This window comes from Rhea americana, unplaced genomic scaffold (genome assembly GCF_003343005.1).
Source record: "Rhea americana isolate MKP2758 unplaced genomic scaffold, rheAme1 scaffold_18, whole genome shotgun sequence".
In the NCBI taxonomy this organism is placed as follows: Eukaryota; Metazoa; Chordata; class Aves; order Rheiformes; family Rheidae; genus Rhea; species Rhea americana.
The window spans coordinates 4,712,815-4,736,065 of NW_028185927.1; the positions used below are offsets into that span (position 1 = coordinate 4,712,815).

Here is a 23,251-nt window from a genome sequence, read left to right on the forward strand (position 1 = left end):
CCCACTGACCTGCACGGTTCGGCTTCTGCTTGAGCCTAGCCTATGCTCTGGATCATGCTCCGGTTGCTTCAGCTCCCTGGCTATATAAAGAGGTTTGGTTTGGTGTTTCCTGGAACCCTGGAAATGGAAGATGGCAAATATATCTTATGATTGCTAACTCCACTCATTGCAGCACATTTAAAATCCTAAATATTATTCTATTTCTAGCAAACAGACGTACTTTCAAAGGCTTGTGATGCTTGTGTAAGCAAGGCATGTTTGGTTTTTTGTTATTTTCTGTACTGCATTTAAGGACATTGACATCTTTGCAGGCGATGTCAGGATTTTGCATGTGCAGACAGACACACACACACACATATGTATGCATACACACAAAGATCTGCAGAATAGATTTTTAAGTTTCTATGTGCACTAAACCACAAAGTCCCAGTTGAAAGGGCCCAAAGTGAGAGCTGAGCTCCCAAGTGAATGAGACTAAAAAAGATAACACCCTGAGGCATCTGTATGTCTCAGCATTTAAATTACATCCCTTGAAATATCGGTTAGGACTTTGTGCCAAAAATGGTTGAAGAGCTTTTTCATGAATATGCCCAATAGAAGACCAATCTGTTGAAATGAAAGGTGTCTCTAATCATTTGGTATAAACATAACATTTTTTTACTTGATTATGTAACCTTGAATCATCTTAGTCTTTTAATGAGGATTTAAAATTGTTGCTAAGGCTTTGTAATTTCACGGAATTATATTATCTTGGTGTTATTCTGTGGGAGGAATGTGTGTTAAAGCTTAACTTTCCACCTATTTCAATGCATTAAATGATTTCAAGGTTTCTTTAAAAACAGTTTTATTTCAGAGACTGTATCTATCTTCTTTGTACAGATATTCCATTCAGAAAAGTAGTGGAGTCCACAGAATTACTACAGCAGTGAAAAACATTTTTGCAGATTTCAGTTTCTGAGTCATTTGACAATTCCTGTATTCTTTTCCTTCTTAAATTATAGGCTGTGTTTTCTTTTTCCTTTTTAGGATTAGTGATTACATGGATCTGACCCCTGTAGATATCGTAGGAAAGAGATGCTACCACTTCATTCATGCTGAAGATGTGGAAGGCATCAGACATAGTCACTTAGACTGTAAGTACCTCAATTTTTGTCAAAATCATCTGGCACAACACCTGATTGCTCCTGAACTAATATTTATATTTCACAATTGTGGATCTTCATCTTGCACCTGCTTTTTTTGTCATAGGATGCCATAGAGGGTGGCTCAAATATAACTTGTTGTATTATGTATTTTCAAGTCTTTGTAGAGACATAGAAGATTGTTCATATATGTGGAAATAAAAAATTAGATTTGTATTACAGTAGTCTCCAGCAGCTGTTCAGTTATATGTGCTGTGCATTATTTTACTCCTTCAAAGAGGTATTGCTTAGGTGAGAAACTACCTCCCTAGCAGAGAAAATGAGCTCCTCTCTTCCWTTTCCTTTTCTGAGTCACAACAGAGAGACCAGAAACTGCAGCATAGTTGGGATTTCACTAGGTTGTTCCAGGCACAACTGAGCTACAGCTCTGCCAGTGTTTTAACCACGCAGTGTATTATCACCTATGTAGCTCACATCCCTGTAGTTTCTAAGTGCCACTTATTTGCACCCTGGTAGGATCTTATGAGGACGAGGACAAGGGAAGTTGTACAAAAACGTAACAACAGACAAATCTTATCAGAGAGCTTGTGCATGTATATGTGCATGCATGTATGGGGAAGGGAATTTCCACTWGATTCGTTGTAATTAAATTCTTTGTATTCTTATTATTAAAAGCCATAGGGCTTAATTCTTTTCTTGTTGAGATCTGTTTACTTCAGTGATGGTGCTCCTGATTTATCCTGGTACGAAAAGAGAATTAGGCCCTTAACCTCTAATTTTTCTGCACTTGCAGTGAAGCCAGATATTGGAAGTTTTAGTGACTGGCATTGCATTTATGATTAGCTCTTGTGGTTTTCTCAGTGTACAAGACTATCTGTAAGCTGCATCTCAGACTCAAGGTCCCAGATTTGAATAGCTCTACTCCCGGCCCCACAGCCTGCTAACATTTACTAACAAAACAGTAGCCACCCAAATCCAGCCACCTTTARTTAGCTTTTATAAGACAATATGACTATAATGGAAGACAATACAAATCTTCAGTCCAAAAGTACCTTGCTTGATTTGCAAGGGAAGATAACAGAAGCATTGCAACTGGAAAGCTGGAGAGCAGGGACTACTTCTATGATAATATATGGCAGCCATCTCTGATGTTAGCATCTGTAATGCTTTAAAAAGCTAGTCCCTGAAGTCTCTAGAAAGTAAACTGCATTTCTCTAAAGAAGGTCAGATTACATACATTTCTGGGGAAAAAAAACAATTATCCAAAATAATAAGCAAAGTCATTTTGCATCATTTACTTCTCCAGCATTTACTATCCGGGAGAATATGGCATTTCTCAGAAATGAATGAACAAATTCAGAAACTTACTTGGTGCTCTTGAAACTGGAAGTCAAATAAGACAAGTTGCACTTCCACTGCACTATCTGACCAAGGAAATAAAAGATATTTATGACTTACAGTCTTAACGTACCACCTGGCAGAGATGAACACCCTATTTGAAAAGGACCTTAATCTTCTCAATGACCACTTCTCTCTGAAATAGAATATGCTTTATGAAACATTCATCTTCAGGAAACCTAGAGACTCATGCAGATAGTGTAAGCAGCAGTGTAGGCCAGCGGATGAGGACTGGACTAAGACATAGAAGACCCAAGAGACAAGATTGGCTTCTAGAAAATCTCTTCACCTCACTCTGGCTAGTTCCTCTCTCACTGTGTGTCCTTTTTAGCTAATTGAATTGCAAGWTTTTTAAGCACAAGGAGTTATGTTTAGCAGCATCCGGCACAATGAGGTTCCATACTTTGCTGTGTGACTATAGTATAATTATTTTTGCTTCTATTATGCTAGGCCCAATTTTCAACTAGATTAGGCCAGTTAGATATTTCACATACATTTGTTCTCTTGGATTATAGGAACAAGATCTTCATAGAATCATTCAGGTTGAAAAGGACTCCAGATGGTCATCTAGTCCAACTTCATGCTCAAAGCAAGAGCAACACTGAATTCAAAGCARATTGGCGCTTAGTCCACTCGGGCCTTGAAAACCTCCAAGGTCAGATGTTCCATAAATTCACTGAGCAGCCTGTTCCAATTATCTTTAATAGGAGCTTAGCTCTCCTCATAGTGAATTTCCTTCTATCCAGTTGGAATTTCTCTGTTATGACTCATGACCGTGAGTCCTATCATCCTCCTGCTGCGCAGCTCAATAAAGAGCTTGACTCCATTTTCTTAAGAACCTTCTTGTAGATATGGACAGGCTGCTCTTAGGTCCCCCTGAAGCTGTCTCTTCTCCARGCTGATGAATAATAGTTCCCCTAGCCTCTCCTCACAGGGCAATTTCTCCAAACCCCTTACCATCTTAGTGGTCCTCKGYTGAGTTCACTCAGGTTTATCAAAATCTTTCTTATACTGGAGAGCCCAAAACTGGGCACAGTATTTCAGAAATGCTCTAAAGAGTGCTGAGTGAAGGGCAATAATGACTTCTTTTGACCTACTAGCTATCCTCTTTTCCATGCAGTCCAATAACTGTTCCCCTTTATCAGTGACAGGACACACTGCTAATTTATGTWTAGTAGCCTACTTCCCACCAGGAGCCCTGTGAGCTTTTCAGCAAAGCTGTTACCCAGTCCCCAGTCTGWACCATTGCAGGGAATCAGTCCATCACAGATGCAGGGCTTTGCATTTGTCTTTTCATATTATTCAAACTCAAGCTCTAGATGAAAGATCTTCAGGTTTAAATTAGACTTGGAAATACTGAACAAGTGATAGCAGTAGGACATTTTCAGTTAGTAACAGCAGAAAACAAAATGCTCTAAACAAACATATAAATCCAGAAAGGCGTAACTAGAAGTTTACCTGCCTATTATAACTCTTGCAGGAGCTGAAGTGGCTCGTACCTTTGCACAGAAGTGTACTTAATTTTTCTATCATTTAGGAAAAAAAAAAGCCACAACCTCCCCAAACACATCGTAGCAACTTGTCTATCCCAGGCAATCAAGTTCAGATGAAGCTAGAATGACAAAATCCTCTTGTTTAGTGAAAATAAGACTAGAGCCAAAATTCAAGAACTTAGAGACAGTGTCTGTAGAAGGTAAAATCYAGGAGTACTGCAGTTCCCTAAATAAATAATGGAGGAGACCTACTAGTACTACATAGGGTATGATTACTTAAGATTACAATGGGTAAAAAGCAATGTTTTGAAGAGGAGCTGGAAGCCAAAGTGATGGTTAGAAAGTCTTGTGTCAAAGCAGAAGCAAACCTGAGAAAGCAGCAAACTCAAAAGGATGTGTTTGATAGAGGACTGTAGTTTGTGTCTAAAAATCTTAAATGATTTTATAGAAGAGAAAATAATTTTTAAATATTAAAACAAGAAGAATTCAAAATTGCAATGGTAGATCTGAGGGTAAAAATAAACAGAAATAAAACCGTTATTCTTCCTGTTCACTAACAACATATCGAGGAAAAAACAAGTAAGATCAGGTCATCCTGCCTTCTCAGACAGGTTATTCATAGACATCAAAGAGGAAAAAAAATGAGCAAAGAAGAAGACATTGCCCAAAATCATACAGAAAAATTAAGGGGGCTGTGATGGCTGCAGATCATTGTAGCCCATTTGGAATTTTGAAAAACAGGCCTTGTTAACTCAATCTCAGATAAAAGAAGACAAAAGCAGTTTCTGGAACGTGACCATAGTAAGTATAATAGTGAAGAAGGTATCCAGGACCGTAGCAGTGACAGTGTTTTGAAGGGAACTGCTTTCCTAATGAAAGGTGAGTTACAGTCAATAGAAAAGCTTTCTTTGGCCTCAGTGGACAGGGGGATTATACCCTAAAAGAGCAACTTTATGCAGAATAAAATCCTGACCCCAATGAAGTAAATAATAGCAAAAATTCCATTGGGCTCAGTGCAGTCAAAATTTCTACTTAAGAGATTTATGGCTGTTAGAGCTTGATGCCCTTGCAGAGTAATAAAATAGTGTTTATACTGAGCCCTGCATRCGCCTGCCCTGATTTCCAAACAGTAATACATGGTGATGATCCCACAAGTATCAGCCTTTTCAAACAGAAATAAAAAGACCAGGGATATTGTTTCTTTCTTGTTTCATTCAAGGTTTCAGTGATCATGTTTTTTTAATAAATCARTCCCCCAGCGAGTTGTTTGGTGTTACAATTCTGCCTTATTAATGCATTTCTCATCTTATAATGCTTCGTGATTTCAGAAGTTTAGGAAACTTCCCATTTGTTTATCTTTTCTGTATTTGTTGAATAAATTGCAGGTAGAAACCTTGGCAGATACTGCATCTCATAAATCAAATCTCTCTCAGAGAGGTTATAGCTAGCAGCCTGTACACAGTCCAGCATCGTGGCTCAGTTGATGCAGAGCAACTGGCTAAGGTGTGATCACCTTGTGTTTCAGTCCGAGTGCTCGAAAACCACAGGTCTAGCTGTACCCTGGCTCAGACACAGCCCCGGTCCCAGCCTGTGTAACAGGCTTCGTTAGGGCGWGTGGCATGAGAGAGTAGAAGTGGCACATTTTACACTGCACCGTTGTTGCGTGACCAGCGCTGACACCTTAGGAAGACCTCCTCATGCGCCCGTGTCTAATGTACGGCTCGTAAGAACGGGGCAGGTGCTCGAATCCTCTGTTTGTGCTTATCCTGCGTAGAAGCATTGCAAGGCTAAGCTCTAAGTCAAGCACAAGAAGTTAACACGCTTCCACCAAGCCCTGAGTCCCTCAAGGGGTAGAACTGCCTTTGTCCCAAAGACAAGGAAATACCCTCAGTCTTAAAGGAAAAATTCTGTGTCAATTTAATACCAGTAATCAAGCAAATTAATGGAATTCCTGGTCTGTGAGGTCTTAGCTCTGACCCTAGAGGTCTGTACAAGCTGGAACAGCGAGGCTGATTGACACTCACTGCTCTTGGAGTGCAGTGCTTCCCTGTGCAGAGGGGCTTCTCGTGGTTGCCCCCCTGTGCCACCCCCTCATGCAGGGGATAGTAACSTTCCTTCGTGATTTAAGAAGTGGATTACTTGCTAAGAGAAAATAGGTATCATATGCTGTAGGAGCAGGTGTCTTCCATTTAATTGAAACAAATAATGATCTCTATGGAACAGTGATATCAAGTACTTGGGAGGTCATTAAGGAAGTGGCCAGGATGTATTAAAGTCAAGACCTTTGAAGGAAGCCATGAGTATAGTTTTGGACAAATATAGGACAGTATGCCACCATTTGAAAATGAATATATTGCTCRTAAGAACACTGTCACAAATATGTATTGGTGTATAATACATGCTTTTTCATTTTGGAATCCTAATTGAGGTCTAAATTCAGAAACCTGACACTGACAAAAAAGCTACTTGTTGTCTTCAGCTATTGCTTAGAAAACATCATCCTGTTTCTTCAGGATTTGATTTACAGCTATGAGAAATACAATTCCTCAGGAACTGAGCCAGGGCAGTTCATTTCCCATAAAGCAAAGGTCTCTGATGAGTATGTTTGGTAGCATTCCCTCTGATCTACTTTATCTGGTATCCAGTGGTTAGAATAATCCAGTCTTTCTGAAAATAAACTATTCCACATTCACCTTTTTCATCGCACCCCTATTTTTCAAGGAATATTACCCCGCAGTCTGTTTTTACATCAGCTATATATTCATGATTTCTTTTATGTATGTTCAGTAGAAAATTCCTATTGACACACAAAATATTGCTTGGTGGTTAGCCTACCAGCTGTAGCTGAACTAAACCTTTTAACTTATGCACATCGCTTATAATTTTTCGTTCTCTTAATAACCTCAAACACATGAAAAACAAATAGAATGAGTTGATAATTTCTAACAGTAAAATACACTTCACATATTTTGCTATCATGCTGTGGAATAACTCCGCAATGTCAAGTAGCACACAATTAGTAAAACTGTAGGGGGAGAAAAAGAAGTGTTTTGATCCTGAGGAATTTTTATCCTAATCAGATCGAAATTTCAATGCTCTTGTAGTGCTTAATATCTTCAATCACCAAAAAAAAATCAAACTGATTCCAATGTCAGGTTTTGCATTCTGTGACTGAAATAAAATGCTAAAATATACAAATGAATCTCATGTTTGTACAAGTTTATTATCATCACTAAAAACCAAGATTGATTCTAAATTAGGATGATAGAATGTCTGATGTTYAGCTAATTCTTAAACCAAGCCCGCCTGGCATCCTGATGACAGTCTAGTGCATCTCGTTTGCGGAGTATTGCAAAGGCTTTGGTGTGACCAGTTGTCTTGTCTGCCCATACTAAGGGCCAACAAAGAGACTGGCCTTGGAGACTGCCACCCTTATGTCCTTTTGGCTGGAGTTGGTGGTGATAGAGCGAGAAGAGGGAGCAAGAGAAAAGAAACTGGAAAAAACTGAAGCCTATAAACAGAACAGTTTTTTGCTTCATACTAGGAAAGAAATGAACGTGAACTTTGTTTTTAACACATACCTAATTTTTGTCTTTCTGTCCTAATGCATACCAGTTGCTTCTAGATTATCATCATTGTCTTCAGTTCAGCACCTGATAGTCTTCCTCGCTGATGATGCCAGACTCCACCTATTTAGGTGTGTGGAAGCCTTGTCAGAGTATCTGGTCTCTGTGCAGACCCCAGTGAATTTATTCACCAAACACATCTGACAAACGCATCTGAGTTAGCAGATTTTTTGGGGAAGGCACAGCAAAATAAGCTTGCAGCCACACATCTTGTTCTGGTTGCAGCAAAGTGAAAAACTAATCACAGCAGCCCACTGGTTACTGCTCACCACCACCCTCACATCACACCAGCCATTTTTACACCCTCTGGTCTGCCAACAATTGTCTGGGTGACTTGACCCTCAGCTGGGTCAGTAATTCCCTATCACTGAACTGTTTGAGCACAAGTAACACAAGTCTGACACAGCAAGAAACACTGAATCTCAGGAGATTTGTACCTAACCAAGAGTACGTATGCTGCATGTCTTTCGGAGTTTCGGAGCTAGCCATGCTCTGAAATCCTGCGGCTACTGTGTTTGCTCCAGCAAAAGCTTCTTAGGTTTGTGTGAGGTTCTGGTCTGTCTCGCTCATTGTCTTCTTCTGCTCTCTGACCAATGTCAGTTACTTTAAAAGAAGGTGGAGAACGGTCTGCAACAGGTAGCTATGTATACATTGCACCCTCTTTGGCCATGCTCCACTATTAATTCCTGGCTGATTCATTCCGTGAAAGATGAGAATTTGTAGCACCACCTAAATTACAGTTTGCAGAGGGAGCCTATTGCTGTTGTAATACTGGGTATTCTAATTATCCATATAAGTATTCAGATACTATTTTAAATCCTGATAAATTTCTGATCTCCATGATATCTTGTGGCTAAATTTTTCACGTGCTAATTGTGTGCTGCTGGGCAAATGTTTTTTCTGTGTATGTAAAGTATCTAAGAGAGTTTACCAGAAGCATCAGATCTTTTGGATAGTAAATAAACCAGAGAGCTCTACAAAGCTAAACCTTTAAGCTGTTTAAACCATAAGCTGGGAACCTGCCTTTTCCCAGTTGCAAAATTTTGCTTTTCTAGTGTAGCGCTGTACAGTTATTTTGCAAGATGCCTCAAATGCAGTTTGCGTCGMTAGCCCTTTAACTTCATTCCTGGTGCTATTTCATCTTCAAATTAAATCCAGCTGTTTAGTGCAACGCTAATTAGGCGGCCCCCATTTCAGCTGGTAGGCACGCCGCTGCAGTTCTTCTTTTCTTCTTCCCCCCGCGGTGGAGCATCAATCATCGCGAGCGCGCCGCCCGCCTGAGCSCCCCAAGATGGCCTCCACGCGTTCGCCGCGAAAACAAAGAGCGAGAGCCGCGCGGCGCAGAGGGAGGAAAGTTCGCTAAACGGGCCGGGCATTGTCTGAATCGAGGGCAGGCTTTTTYCCCCCAGAAATCTGCCTTTGCCACCAGAGTTGAAACGTTTGTCAGAGCCCAAAGAACAGTTGAATTCTCCTTTGGTATCGCTGTAATGTGCTTCTCTCCTTGTGCCRTAGTCAGCTGAAATTTTTGCCTAAACTTTTCTCCTATTTTTACGTTAAAAAYGCGTGCAGTACGGGCTGTATAATTAGAGCTATGGCATTAAGGGACTGCAGAATGAAGGCTGAGCTCTGACTTCGGTTCAGAACCTCTGGTTTCCCTATTACTCGCTTAATCCTCTTTTTTATTTTTTAAATCTCTTTGAGCTGAAAGTTTCCAGCCCCCCAGATGAATTTATACTTTGGCGCTATTCTTGTGATGGATTGCAGAACCACATGATAAATTGCAAAGCCGTGGGAATAACAGGATTTATCGTGCCTCTCTGACAGCTTCACCTTCGCTCTGTCCACAAAACTATTTCTGTGGTGACTTTTGCTCCAGTCCAACTGGCTGAGCCCCTTTAAACGTATGCCGTGTTAAAAAGCAATGGAAAAATACTTCTGCACACCATTTTCCCTTCATTGCTGAGGTTCACTCCAACATTACTGAGACCAGATATTTTCATTGTCTTACATTGTAAACTAGGAAAGAAGTGTTGCTCCATTAAAGGTTGGGGCATGGCCTAACTATTTTCTTTCTTACTTAACCAGACCATGAARTACTCCAGCCTAAACTCTTACTGTATTAAGAAGAAACTCCTGCGGATCTTCATAGAGTTTAAAAAAAAAACTACATTAGTGTTAATTTTCTCCCCTCCACCATCCACAAAAGTCTGATAGTTGAACTTGTGCCTCTGAGAGAGAAAATCTTCAAAGCCAGMAGTATACGAAAATAAGATCAATAAACTGTGTAGCATATATCAGATATGTGATGATGTGCAATAGGTCTTACTAGCAGTCACTTTGGAAGAACCAACATCCGTCACTTGTGGCTTTCCCGTTCATGAGCGGTGCRACCAGTGCTGGGTCAGTATCGTTTTGATCTCTGAGAAGGTACAAAGCAAGTGGGCTGGAGTCCAGGACTCTGTCCCCATGGGCTTCTGGGAATCCCCTTCCAAACATCCAGAGCTTTTGTATCTTCAGGTATTGGTTATGAAATCATAACATGCAATGCTACGTGAAAGTTATATTGTTTTTACTTTAAATTGAGTTTTTTGCTTTTTTGGCAAGGGAGTTAGTGCTAAATTATCCATTTTGGGCATATGAAGAAAGGCAGAAAGTTGTTTTTGTTTGCTTGTTTAAAAGTGATCTACTTTAAAAGTGACGATATGTTTAAAAGTGTGTTCTAAAAATATGTTTTAAATATAGTTTATTGCCAAATGTGACATGATGGTGAGTCTCTGCAGCAGTTAGAAGGGTGTTTAAGCATTCAGCGGTGCCATGCTGTCTTGATGCTCTGTGCTGTGGATCCCTTCGCCACGGCGATTAGGCTGAGAAAACCAAACTCATTTCACTCAGTACCAGCACTCAAACCRGGATAAGCATCAGCGTGTGAGAGCGTGTTTAAAAGGACAGTATGCTTTCTTGGAAACAGCCCATCTTTAACCTGTGAAACCRATAAAGCAAATTAACATTATTGCCTGTTTCTGTATTTTGATCAGCCCCTGAGGAGCTCCTGCCCCGTTTCCTACCGCACGAGGCGTCGCTGCCTGCAGTCCACTGGTACCGTTGGCATGGAAGGGGCTGTGTCCTAAGGACGTTGTCATACGGTGGACATTAAAGTTAGTGGAGAGATGGATTTGAGCTCCTTGAGCAAGCAGGGCCAGATTTCTCCCCTGATGTTTCATTTCACTAGCTGAGGGCAAAATTTGGATCTGGAATTTCATTTTCCCCTCCGGTCTGAGCACAGAGAGTTCATTAGTGCCRATGGAAGCTCTGTCTGAAGTTGGAGTTCAAAGTGGGCTTGGGTTTCTAAAGGACTATTTCAATATTAGCAGAAGGAAATCACTTCCTGGCAGGACAGAAGTTTTAAAAGTCATGGGGAGACTAACAAATTATGAGAGAGAAGAAAATTTAAGAAAGAGAGAAGGAAACCTCRACAATCTTAGTAGACAAATCAAATGTCCATTATTCAATCCAGTTTATTTTTTAAAAAACACAATCAGTTAGTTTATTTCTGTTGTTTAGAAGGYGTACATTTGTACAGAGCTTTTGCTTTACCACACTTTGCCGTCTTATTTTATGTGCTCAGATTTCAGCACAAGGTGTTGTAGGTACTACCCAGCAAATTTACTGCTGAATGGTAATTCATTCACTGTACAGGAATACAGGAGAAAGATCTAAGACCTACAAGGAGGTGCAGAGACAAAAAAGAATGTTTTATTTGTAATCAGTGCTTCCTATGGCATGCTCTCAGCTAAGCAAAGAACTTAARGGAGACAACGTGAAAAAACAGTAGACTGTGGGTCCTACCTAGTGAATTATTGTCTTTGGACAGTGTAACTTCTGCTGTCTTTATAAACAACAGAACAGTRTTCTGATATGCATGCCTCTGCAGGAGAGGGTATCTGCTGATACACTGAATTAGATATAATTCTACCATTACGTTTGGTCAGTACCCACATAATGTTTCAAAATAAACATCCTCCCTYGTATTATTGTTCTTGTTAATAGTTAATGTTAAGCTTATGTTTTCGTGATTATAAAATTGCCATTTTGATTGATGGGCCACTGGCAAATGGTATCTTACAAGCATTATGAAAGAAGGGAGAGGGAGAAAGCAAAGTGTCTGTTGTTTGGGTTTTTTTTTTTTTTTTTTTTTTTTTTTTTTAGTTTTGCCAGGTCTTAATACTTTTGTACTGCTGCTGTGAACTGATAAACTGATGACATCTGGTTGATTTTAAGCAAAAGATCATCCTGATCCTTATCTGAGATAATCTGGAATCAAATGAAGGCAGAATCTCTAATGGCAGCTAGCAATTTTCAGAGGGCCGGAGAAGTTCTGGTCTGGAATTAGGACAGGCTACAAAATCTGCAGGTTGCTTTTCCAAACTAACTCATGGAATTTTCACTATTTGGAATTACTTTTCTTCCCTGGCTGGAGAGAGAGCATGCAAGACTCTTCTYATTGCATTTGACAAGTGATGGCCTTGAGCTACAGAGCTTGGATCCTAGTGTGAATCCAGATTTTTTAACAGTTCGACTCAGACTGCTTTTAATGTTTGCTCCTCTGCAAAGGCAAAGAGTAGTGGAAGAAATACTCTCTATATTTTAAGATTATTAATCTTCCCACTTTTTATAAGGGGTTGGTTGAAACTTTGCATAGAGGATGGGGTTTACTTTCATTTTCTGCCTGCAAAGTCGCCGAACCTYGCTTTAGCCTAATTTGTTTGGTGTTTATATGCATAACAGTCCTATACTGGGAGATTAAACAATATTCCATACTGTAAAAATAAGCAGCAAATCGTTTGCCACACCTTAGTGCTTTTAGAGTGAATGAGTATGCTTAAAAGAACTGTTCCAGAARAATGAAGTTAGGTGGGAGTTTCGGTATTGGTGAGATACAGTTTTCTTTCASAAATACAAACTGCTAACTCCTGTTTGCGTTAGAAAAAGATGAATTTATCTTTAAAGCCCTGCCGTTATTACTGTCTAATGTTCATACCACAATAGCGGCCAAAGTCTCAGTCAYTATTATTAACAAAATATGCTGCATTCTACACAGATCCAAAAAAAAGATGTTTTCTGTCCAGCACTGAAGGTTTGTTCGTGCCGTATGGTGAAAACAAAGCACAGTTTTCTGAAGCTGCGCAAACTGATATTTTCCTAACCTGTTATCRTATTTTTATTTTCTTAAGAGAAGAGAACTCTGTTGAGAGACTGGAAGTCATTTAGGGCTGATAAGCAACTGTCTGCAGTGAGGGAAGGTGGAGCAACATGACACGTGGGGACTTTGGGGAAGAGGAGGTGGAAGGGTTGCCCACGCAAGCTCCACGCTTTTAGCCTGGCGCGGAGAGGACACCTTTGCACCCAGTCGCTGCTTACCCCGTCCCCCCCGGAGCCTACCCCACACTCCCTGTCGTGTAGGAAAGGGAAGTGTGCGGAGAATGCGAGAGATGATGCACGGCTGCTCTCAGACTGTCTACAGGTCTTCTGTCGTCATTCCAGCTCATAATTCTGCTAGAAGTATCAAACATCATTTAACATTGCTAAATATCGCTCAGTACTTTTTTTCTTCTTTCATTGCTAAAATCCAATTTGTGGATGCCTACTATTTAAAATATCTAACTCACTAATTGCAAAATCTATAGAAAAGTCCTTACAACATCAAAGGCTCACTTGATCCTCTGAGCTGTTATAAATGAAAAACTGTCTCTGTTACAAGCAAATAAGGCACTTAATGCACTCTTTYTGGCTGTGATGCTGTTTTTCCTGTGGGTTTTGAAAGTGACCTTCCTGTAAGCATCAAGGACTGTAACTTTTCAGATAAAGAAACTTGTTTTAAGTCTATGCCAGGTTCATTCCCCTACAGCCCAAAGTTTTTCAAAAGCAGAAGAAAAAGTAAACCAGAATTAAAAAAAAAAAAAAAGAAAAAAAGAAAAAAAGAAAGAAAAAAGAAAAAAAAAAGCACCTCTGTTTCCAGAATGAAGTTACCCTGTCAGCTTGCCTTGGGCCTTAGGTGGAGAAGTGGAGATTAAAGAGTCAGTATTCCTTTTCATGTTTCGTCTGCCAGTTTTGTGAATGTAGAAAGAGTACTTGTGGCTGCAGCTAAGTATCCAACTGTGCTATTAAGTACGGTATTTTCATCCTCATGTAGTAAATTAAAAATATTTTTGTAATTTTGTAGCAAGAGGGGTTCAGTATCAATACCATACAGTCATTGATAAAGGTATCTCAAGGAGAAGGGTGAATAGCACAGCAGATGTAACCTCAATATTTCACCAATTAAAAGACCCTCTTTGTGAAGCTGTGTGAATATGTAAGATGATCTCATCATTTCCTATTTACTCTATACTTACCTGAATACGCAATATAGTGTAGCTTTTAAATGCATATGCACGAGTAAAATGTCCTTTTGTAAGAGACTTCTCTAAAAGGCTGCTTTTGATATACAGTTTCTTCATCTCCTCTTCAAACTGAATTAAACTACTTCCTTCTTTTAAAAAACAACTCACTATTTAGAAGCCTTGGCTTTGATTTCTCAGAACAGCCTTACAGGAAGAAACCATGTTCTTTTTCTTTTTGTAACCATATTTCTGAAGACAAACTTGTACTGATTTATTTTGATTTTCCAACAGAATTAGGTTCCTGCAGAGAACACTGACTGTTTCTTCTTCTCCCCCCTCCTTCACTCCACTGCTACAAGTATATTGCTGTGCGCGAAGCTTCCAAGGAAGACTGAAATCCCTCTTTTGGGAACTGTGTACATAGCAATATATTCATACTTGGAGAAATAAATGAGGGGTTTTTTTCAGTTCTTTGAAATGCACATACTGTGCATTTCTTGCATGCTAACCTCTGACATGAAACTGAGTAACTAGGTAATATTTCAGCAAATTTTAGTCAAATTTAGCACCCACCATTTTAGGGAATATATCTGTGCAGGTAACTGGTTTTAAAAACTAGTTAAACACTAGTTTTAAAGCATCAGCCCTCAGTAATTTCCTTTGATTAAAGGGTTTATATGTATATGATTATATTTGTCATCTTGTTCCTAGTATTTAGGGGTTTTCTCATTTTCCTCCTCACAGTTACAGTCACTGTAAAGATTGTTCCTGACAGCTATTAAGCTGAAAGCCAGTGTTAGAAAGATTGCGCTGTATTTCCACACAATTTGGCTTAGTAACAAGATCTGTTTTCTCCTCTTTCTTGTAAACATGTAACTCCCGTCGATGCTATGGAGACTTACGCATTTGTTGGCAGAAGAGACTAAGCCCTAAAGAGAAGTCACCCTCCCTGCTACTCCTATAGTAAACCAGCGCACCAATCCTGCCTACCCGCGTGTAACTGCAGTCACTGGAGCTATCCCACTGATACGGTCTCAAGTCCCGCTTTCCCACATGCAGCACTGTCTGCGAGGTTCGGTACTCTGTGCATATTTCTACACTGAGAAATAGAAATATAAAGCTCTTTGCATTTCTCAGCRTACAAAAATATGGAGCTGAATCCTTGCTCTCTGAAAGGGATTTGCCTAGAGAAAGAGAGTCTGACAAGTTCAGGATGTGCTCCAAAATAGCAGTACTTTTTCGTAAGTTTGTGCTAAGCTTAAATGAACGGTCTGTTGCTAGTAATGAAACATAATTTAGCAAGAAGAGCTTGGGTTGGACTTTTTCTTTGTTTTCGTTCATTCTCAAAATCTGTAGCATTCTTAATGGACTCTCTGTGCTGGCAAAATGGAGACTCTCAGAATGAAACTGGGCTTTACTCAGTAACACTAGGTTATTAATAAAACAGATAGGTATGACTTCCAGAAGCATCCTCCTATTTGTTCATCATCTCAATATCCTCATCTAGTTTCTAAGTTTCAGCTTGGCAATTTCAATAGTTAAAAGATAACGTAAAGTAGAAAACATTTCCATTTTTTGCATCCTTTCTTTCATCTTTTCGTTACATTGAGAAAYGTCCAAGCTATAGTGTAACCTTTCAGAACCAGGTTGTGGGGGCCTACCATGCTGTCAAAGGATGTAAGAACCAGCCTTAGCAGCACGGCACAGCTCATCTGCCAGAGACTTTCTCTAGGGAGAGAATGTTTATATTGAGCCGTGGGACTTCCTTCAAAGTATGGTGCCCAAATCTCGCATATGAAACATTTTTTAGATGGTTGCAGTGAGGAGAATCCTGTGTATATGCTAATATATCTGAGCTGGCCAAATAGAGGGTGAGTATTTGCAGGTAGAGGAGCTTAATGGAAAGTTCRTTTTCAAGGTGATGTTTCAAAAATTCTTTGCATGCATAGCAGTTTAGGGTCCTTAACTCTGACTATAGGTGTTTTGCAGGTGACCTTGATGCACTGAGTTCCCTTTCTCAAAAACGCGAACACCTCTTCCTTCAAAAATAATTTGAGAGGTTTAAATTTTCCCCCTTTTTCCATCATTCTGAAACTCTCTGTTTTGCTCATGACTGAGACTTTTTCGGTGATGCAACAACCGATGCCAAAGACGCTGCAGGAGGAAAYGACTTGTCTGTAATGAAGGAGAGCGAAATCACAGGAGAGCGCAGATATCTCAGGATTCCAGCGCGCTCTTCAGCTAGCCACTCGCTCACTTGGTCCCCTGACTTTCAAATGTGCTTGAAGGTGGTTGTAAAGATCCACCTTTTTATAGCTGTATAGCATGGTAAACTCCTCAGATAAAAGCTGTTATAAAGAACAGGACAGTGTAATTAAAAGATGCAAGTACAGATAGATTTTACTAGTTTCTGCATGCAACTGTCTGTGTTCAGCTCTCCAGAAAGGAGACAGTATCACTCCAGACTTCCAGGCGTATCAATTTTACTGTCAGCTGTAAACAAGAGTATTTTGAATGTTCTGTTTTGCTGAACTGGGAAAGTCAACTATAATCAAAACTTACAGCAGTACTTTTCTTCCCTTATTCTTCATAACTAATAAAGTTGGACTCATTTATGTGAGATTGTTTTCTGAAGTTGCATACTTCAGTGGTTTGACAGAAGTGCTGGATAGTCAGTTGTTAGTATTTTATCTTTATTCTACTCGATAATGAGGTTTTGAAGCCAATGAATCACCATAGCGGAATATTTAGGCCTTGGAATATAAAAACAAAAATTTGGGGAAATTTATGGATCTCTGTTAGACACAAACCTAGTTAAACAGAGGTGGTTGAAAAGAAAAAACAGGACCTGGATCACCAACACTTGTTCACATTGCAGCTGAGCACGTTACATTCACTTGTTAGATACGCACTTTTTTATTCAATTATTGGAAAAAGTGTGTTTGGGGGGGTCCTTCCAGGGAAGCAAAGTATCTGCATTTGTATGGCTGCCTTTGTGAGTACCCTTCTCTGTATATATTTCTGTTGTACATGGATTTCGATAGAGATACATTCGTAGGTGTAATTAGGGGTATAGACGTTTGGTTAACTTGAAAGCTCCAAAGTGTCGTTTGTCACCTTTATGGTAGGAACTTTAACTGCCTTAAATACYTATTCTTTTCCAAAGTGACTTTTTTTCTTTTCCCACTACAAAAAAAAGAAAATCAAAATGTACTTCATGAAACTATTGTATATGAAGCACTTATTAGCCGTAATTAAATGGACAATATGAATTTACTACGTCTTTAGGACTCTGGCTTGTTCTGGTTTAGAGCAAGATGATTAATGCAAATACATATTACTTGAGATAACCATTTAGCAGCTAATTTAGCCAAATTTATTACAGCAGTTAGAGGTTTTTCATTTTAGCAGACGGAGACAAGGACATGACAAAAGCAGAGGGTGTATATGAATGCACACTGCCCTCTAGTGCACCAAGCTTTATGGGATTAGTGAGAAAGGCAGCCAGAATAAGCACTCAGGTAACAGTAAGTACGCAGACTGTGGATAGTTTAGGCATTGTTTAAAATTATGCCACTTCCTTCCTCTGAAAGATTTGCATTTCATCTCCTTTTCCTGACACTGGTGTATCGGATACAAATCAAGTCCGTTTCCACTGGGCGACATTTTGGTTAAAGTGCTAGTTTAAACATCTGTATTTTTAAGCCTTCTTCCTGTGAGTATTTAATAACCCTGTTTCACATTACTGGTTGCTTTTACTTTTTTCTCTGTTGGCTAGGATATTTAAAACATGGGAGAGCTGTCACTCTTAGGCTCTAACCAAGTCATTCTGTGCCTCCCTTAGGCCTCTTTCTCAGTCTGTTGGTGGATTTACTTTGCTCTGGTAGTAAGTAAATTCTCCCAAGACTTTCTCCCTACTGACCAGTGGAGATTTGGTTCATCTGAGAACTGTAAATTCTGTTTCACAAGATCAAAAGGAACAGATGTATAAGTTCAGTAGTTGATATTGCCTGCAATAAGGAGAATGATCAAAGCAGCAGGGGTAGGGTATCCTCCCAAACCTTTCAAATATCCAGGATCTCGAAGAGGTCTACCTAGAGCTATGAATAAATCACATATAAATTTGCCTTTTTTTTCCCTTTTCTTCTTATACGGTTTGACATTGCAGGCACTGAAAATGTCCGCAAAGCTGTAAGTGTTCTGTGAACCAAAGAGATTTGTGGGTTCTTTTTTGCTTTTCTTCTTGCACTGGAGTTTCCAAAAACAGATTAAAATGTTACTTTAAAGGTTTGTAAAACATACAGCTACTTCTAGTGGACATCAGCTCCTGTTTGTCAACTCATYGGCATGCCACATTAAGCCTAAAAGAGGCCCAGTAGCTTCTGCTGATACATGTGTCATAGTATACAATGAAGATCATTTTTCTGGGATACTAACRTGCTCTATTTCTTATTTCTCTCATTTGTTTTCCCCAGTGCTGAATAAGGGTCAATGTGTAACAAAATATTACCGCTGGATGCAGAAGAATGGAGGGTATATCTGGATACAGTCTAGTGCAACCATAGCTGTCAATGCCAAGAACGCAAGTGAGAAGAATATCATCTGGGTCAATTACCTTCTTAGGTACGTCTCCCAGTCACCTCCATCGCTTGAACCGCTGTCTTAGTCGCTTCACTCTGTTGCTGCGAGTTTTAGGGAAAAAAGCAGTTGCCTACTGGAGAAAGTTAATGAGAAGAACGTTCTCACATGATCCCCTTCAGAAACAGTGCCTTTTGGTTGATGGTTGGATATGTTAAAACATCTGTAATGTCTCAGTATACTGTAATCTTCTTGAATAATTATGTTGTCTTGGTCTTCAAATAAACCCTTTATCATTTTATTACCTGCTTCCACTGCACTGAAACCTCCCCAGCATGACAAGAGATCTGGCCCAACTTGCAGTGGCTGTGTTGCAAAATCTTGTACGGAGTGTCGGGCACTGGTTTATRTGGTTATTGGAAATGCATGGAAGTAAATTTCCTGGAATGCTACAAAAAGGTGTCTCTGGAAGATCACCAGTCCAGTCCAGAGAGTGTGATTTTCTTAGAAGAAAATCTTTGAAAGAATGTGTTGCTCTGGTAAGCATCAGACAGTTTTCCCCTTGAAAAGTACCAAATAGGGTTTAAAAATAAAAGTAGCAAATTTTTAAACAGAAATTGTAGTAGCATCTTGAAGGAAATGCTCTTCCTTGAGAAATTCTGTTTTACCAAAGCTCAAGTGTGTTTTAGCTCAAGGCAAGACCAACAGCTACTGACAGACAATGAAGTATAAACCTGATCTTTGTGATCTGAAAACACCTATCAACACATCCCATTTTGTGAAAATATTCAATAAGATTGGGGGATTTTCTGTCTCATGCCAGAGCATGAGCAAACAAACAAATAGAATTTGAAACCTTGAGACTGTCGTGAAATACAATTGCCATTTTCTGGCTTGTTCCTCTTTTAACTTGCTTGTCATGGTTTGTTACATTGCCTTTCATGCCATGACAGTTCAAAGTGATATCTAAGGACTAGATTGTGACCAGGTCCAACAAGCCCTGAAGAGTCTGTGCTTGCCTAAAGTTAGGTGCTGCAATACTGCTGATTCCCCTTCTGGGTCAGTGGAGGAAGCAACCCTTAGCAGGAGAGCCTTTGGGATACTGTGGGTAACCTTCCACAGTAGTGATATGTTAATTGGTGCCTGGATGTTTTTATCCTGGTATGCCTGAACATGGGCTTCTCCTAGTCTATTTTTATTCTGCTACCTTTTTTCTCAACATCCACAGAGTGATGTSTTAGCTGAGCCAGCAAGAATGAGGCAGAATGCAACAGTCAAAGAATTCATCGTAAGGGTGCCAATTCTGGACTGGAAGTACATCTTCACTGTCCTAATCTTATCAGGGCTTCAAGCTGCCCAGAACTCTGTGCATTTTCTGGCTGGGAAAGCACTCCATAAAAATTAGAAGCTGATGCCTCTGTCCCCTTTGCTATTTTCCAGAGAACGGTAAATCTAGTCCACAAACGTTCCACAAAAAAAGAGAAGCTGTACGGTCTCACTCTGTAAAGGCTCCTCCTAGAACTTGATTTTTCTGATGCATTCCTTTCACTGCTSTGTTGGAGAAAGATTAGCTTTTCTGCTGAATTTGTATTTTTAATTTAGATTTCTCCTAATACTAGAATCCATGGAAAATCCAAGCATCCAAATAATATTTTAWTGACAGATCAAGGCATAATTAGGTCTACTCTTTGCAGGAGTACTGGTCTGTATACATTTCCATGCATTAGAAAGTATGATTCAGCTGTCTGTAAAAAGATAGACTAATTATAGTGACAAGGAGGATTAATGCTGTTCTTGTTCTACCAACTTGTTATTCACCATGTGAAAGCCCTCAAACATCTTTTGCTTGGAGGGGACAAATTTGGGGACTGCCCTGGGATGCAACAGAATAAAGTCAGTTTGTCAGGACAAAACCATAAAGCTGACAATCGTAAGAATGGCATTTCAGCGTGACCTGTGTGAACTCTGAATTTTCGCAGTGTCTGCAGTAGGCTGAGGGTGGGCACAATGTCACTGTGGTACTGTGCCAGTCTCCCCCAGTGACGGCTCGTGTTGCTCTGCGCAGGACTGCAGATTTTCTGCTCTGTCGCCAGGCTGGAATTCGAGCTGCAAGGAAACGCTCACCTATTCAAAAATGATTGAAGACTTTGTTTATTTTTTATGTTCCTATGCCACTTATGTCCAGCTATGTCTGTTCCTCTGTTCCACTGATTTGAGAAAGGCACACATCTTAGAAGCTCCAAACCAAGAAAAAGCATAGGCTTTTTTTTTTTCAGTCTCTCTGGTAGTGTGGCTTTTCTACATTGCAGTCATGTTCGTTGCTAACAAGTCACAGGTGAGCACCACATGAGCAGATGAAGATATGATTATAATGGGTGTGTTGACAGTTCTTTATCCCTAACATATGCATCTTAACATGCACATGTGCATCTGTCATATAGTTAGAATGGCTGCTTTTCATTTCTTGGTGATGTGCATGCATGTGTGCATTATTTAAAAAATATATATCCTTTTTAATTTATTTCTTGGCTGAACTCTTCAGCGGTATTTGAGCAGTAGTCATTTTTCTGAGTGCTAACTGAGCACATTCTTACTAACTTTATGTATGGTCTGCTTGATTAAAGTCTGGAAAACAGGACATTGAGAAAAACAGGTATTGAAAGGGCTCTGACAGGATTGATAGAGAACATTGTTGCAGAGATAACTCTTAATAGCCACTGCCGGTGGGAGAGAAACAGATTGGAAAGGTTAAAATGCACTCGCTGTCCTTCCAGGCACAGTAATGGGATTGAATTCTCGATATTCTATTGTTGGATGATTACACAGTGTCGCTTTACTGTTAGATCTCACACGAGTCGTGGTGCCCCACTTTGGTAAGAATGCTTTGATTGCTCTAAAACTTCACTGGAATCAAACAAATTTTAGTACCTGGTCAATGTAAATATTTGACAGCAGCATTAAAATAAACCTTCATAAAATCCCCACTGTGAAGGACTTAGGAGGAAAAAAAAAAAAAGTATATTCTTGTATTTGCTCTGCTATGCTTGCCATTTCATGGTCTTTGTTCCTGAACTTTGATATGAAAGGAGGGAAAACCATCAACCAGCAAATCATCCAACTGTGTTTATACTTACTGTCTCCTCTTTAGTAACCCAGAGTACAAGGACACTCCGATGGATATTGCACAACTTCCTCATCTCCCAGAGAAAACCTCAGAATCCTCAGAGACCTCTGACTCCGAGTCGGACTCAAAGGACAACTCAGGTAACACGCGTAGTGTACCTCCTTACTGCTTTACACACAGAAGAAATCCGTATCAGTAGAGCCACATGCTTACCTTTCCAGTTGTTTATCATGGATTGTTCTGTTAAAACAAAAAAATCCTCTAAAATTAAAATGAAAAAAAAATGTCAAAAACTTCTAATGACCTCAGTATTTCCATGCCTAAATCTGAGCTAAATATTTGTTTTCCTAGCTAGGCTTCATTAGAAGATATTGTGCCTTGTCCAGAGGACTTGGGATTGTAGCTGTTGAGTATGATTCTAATTCTTACTGTTCAAGAGTAGTCCCATGTTCTGACCATAAACCTGTGCTGTCAACCTCTACCACCCCTTTTCCTGTGCAGGCACATTTCTGGCATTGCCTCGCTAGGGGGAGGTAAAGTTTGCAAAATTTGAGTTGTTTTCTTGGGCTGAAAGAATCACGTTTTACCGGAGYGTAACAGGCTCAAGCACTTGGTCGCAAGCTCCTGCGAGTTCCACTGGTTTTGAGRCGCTAAGGGTGCTTGTCCAACTCCGCGTGCGCGTCCAACAGCTGGCCCAGCGCACAGATGGCTCGCGCGTTCCCCGTTAGCTTTAGAGGTGATACCTAGGCACAGGTAGAGATCAGRCGGCTTTGAAAGGAGCATGGTTTCCTGTGGCCCCCGAAATGAGGAAGCTACTCTGCCATAGCATGCAACGTGCATCTGAKTCTTCTCCCATGTCTATAATAGCAATCAAGAAAAAAATATTTGGAAAGAGTGGATCACRGTGACAGAGATCAAGCAAAAGCAAGCGGAGGGTTAGGCCTTAAATGTTGTATTATATGTTATGGCTGTTCTCTCTCATCTTTGGCATTTAKTTGTTCTCCTTTGGCAGCTTGGTTTGACAATTTGATCAGTTTTAGGCACACATACAGTCCTGATGCCCACAGGATTAGGAATCTCTTCTCCTATTGAATGCTTCCTGCATAGTGTATTGTTTCTAAATAGCCAAATACCACAGATGTGGAGAAAGGTTTGCATTTCCCATGTACGCAGTAGGTTTCTATAGGTAAGAAATGCATRTACATTCATGACTATTAAGGCTGATGATAGCAGAGCATGAGAGCATCTTCAAAGATGCACAGATGGGTGCATCTCAGGAGATGTTTGGGAGTCTTGGAGGACAGCAGTGGCAGGGTGTTGTTTCTAACAAAAGAATTAAACAGAAGTGCCAAAGGATCTGAAATCAGAACAGTGTTTTGAATGAAACCAGCAAGTTCAGTTCAAGCTCTGGTAAAATCCTAGGCATATTTTGAACAGTTCCAGACTCCAAGCTCTCTCTTGATCAGCTAGGAACCGTAGCCTTAAAAGAGAGCATCTTCAAAAAAAAAAA

The 23,251-nt window shown here is 39.9% G+C and overlaps 1 protein-coding gene across 1 annotated transcript in view; it reads left to right on the plus strand.

Annotated features, from left to right (window-relative positions):
* Positions 1-23,251, plus strand: part of NPAS3 (neuronal PAS domain protein 3) — a 588,522-nt gene that overhangs the window by 562,201 nt on the left and 3,070 nt on the right. The window contains exons 9-11 of the mRNA XM_085301814.1: positions 1,027-1,133; positions 18,515-18,662; positions 21,766-21,881. Coding sequence (XP_085157940.1) covers positions 1,027-1,133; positions 18,515-18,662; positions 21,766-21,881 — 371 coding nt within the window. The remainder of the gene's footprint in view (positions 1-1,026; positions 1,134-18,514; positions 18,663-21,765; positions 21,882-23,251) is intronic.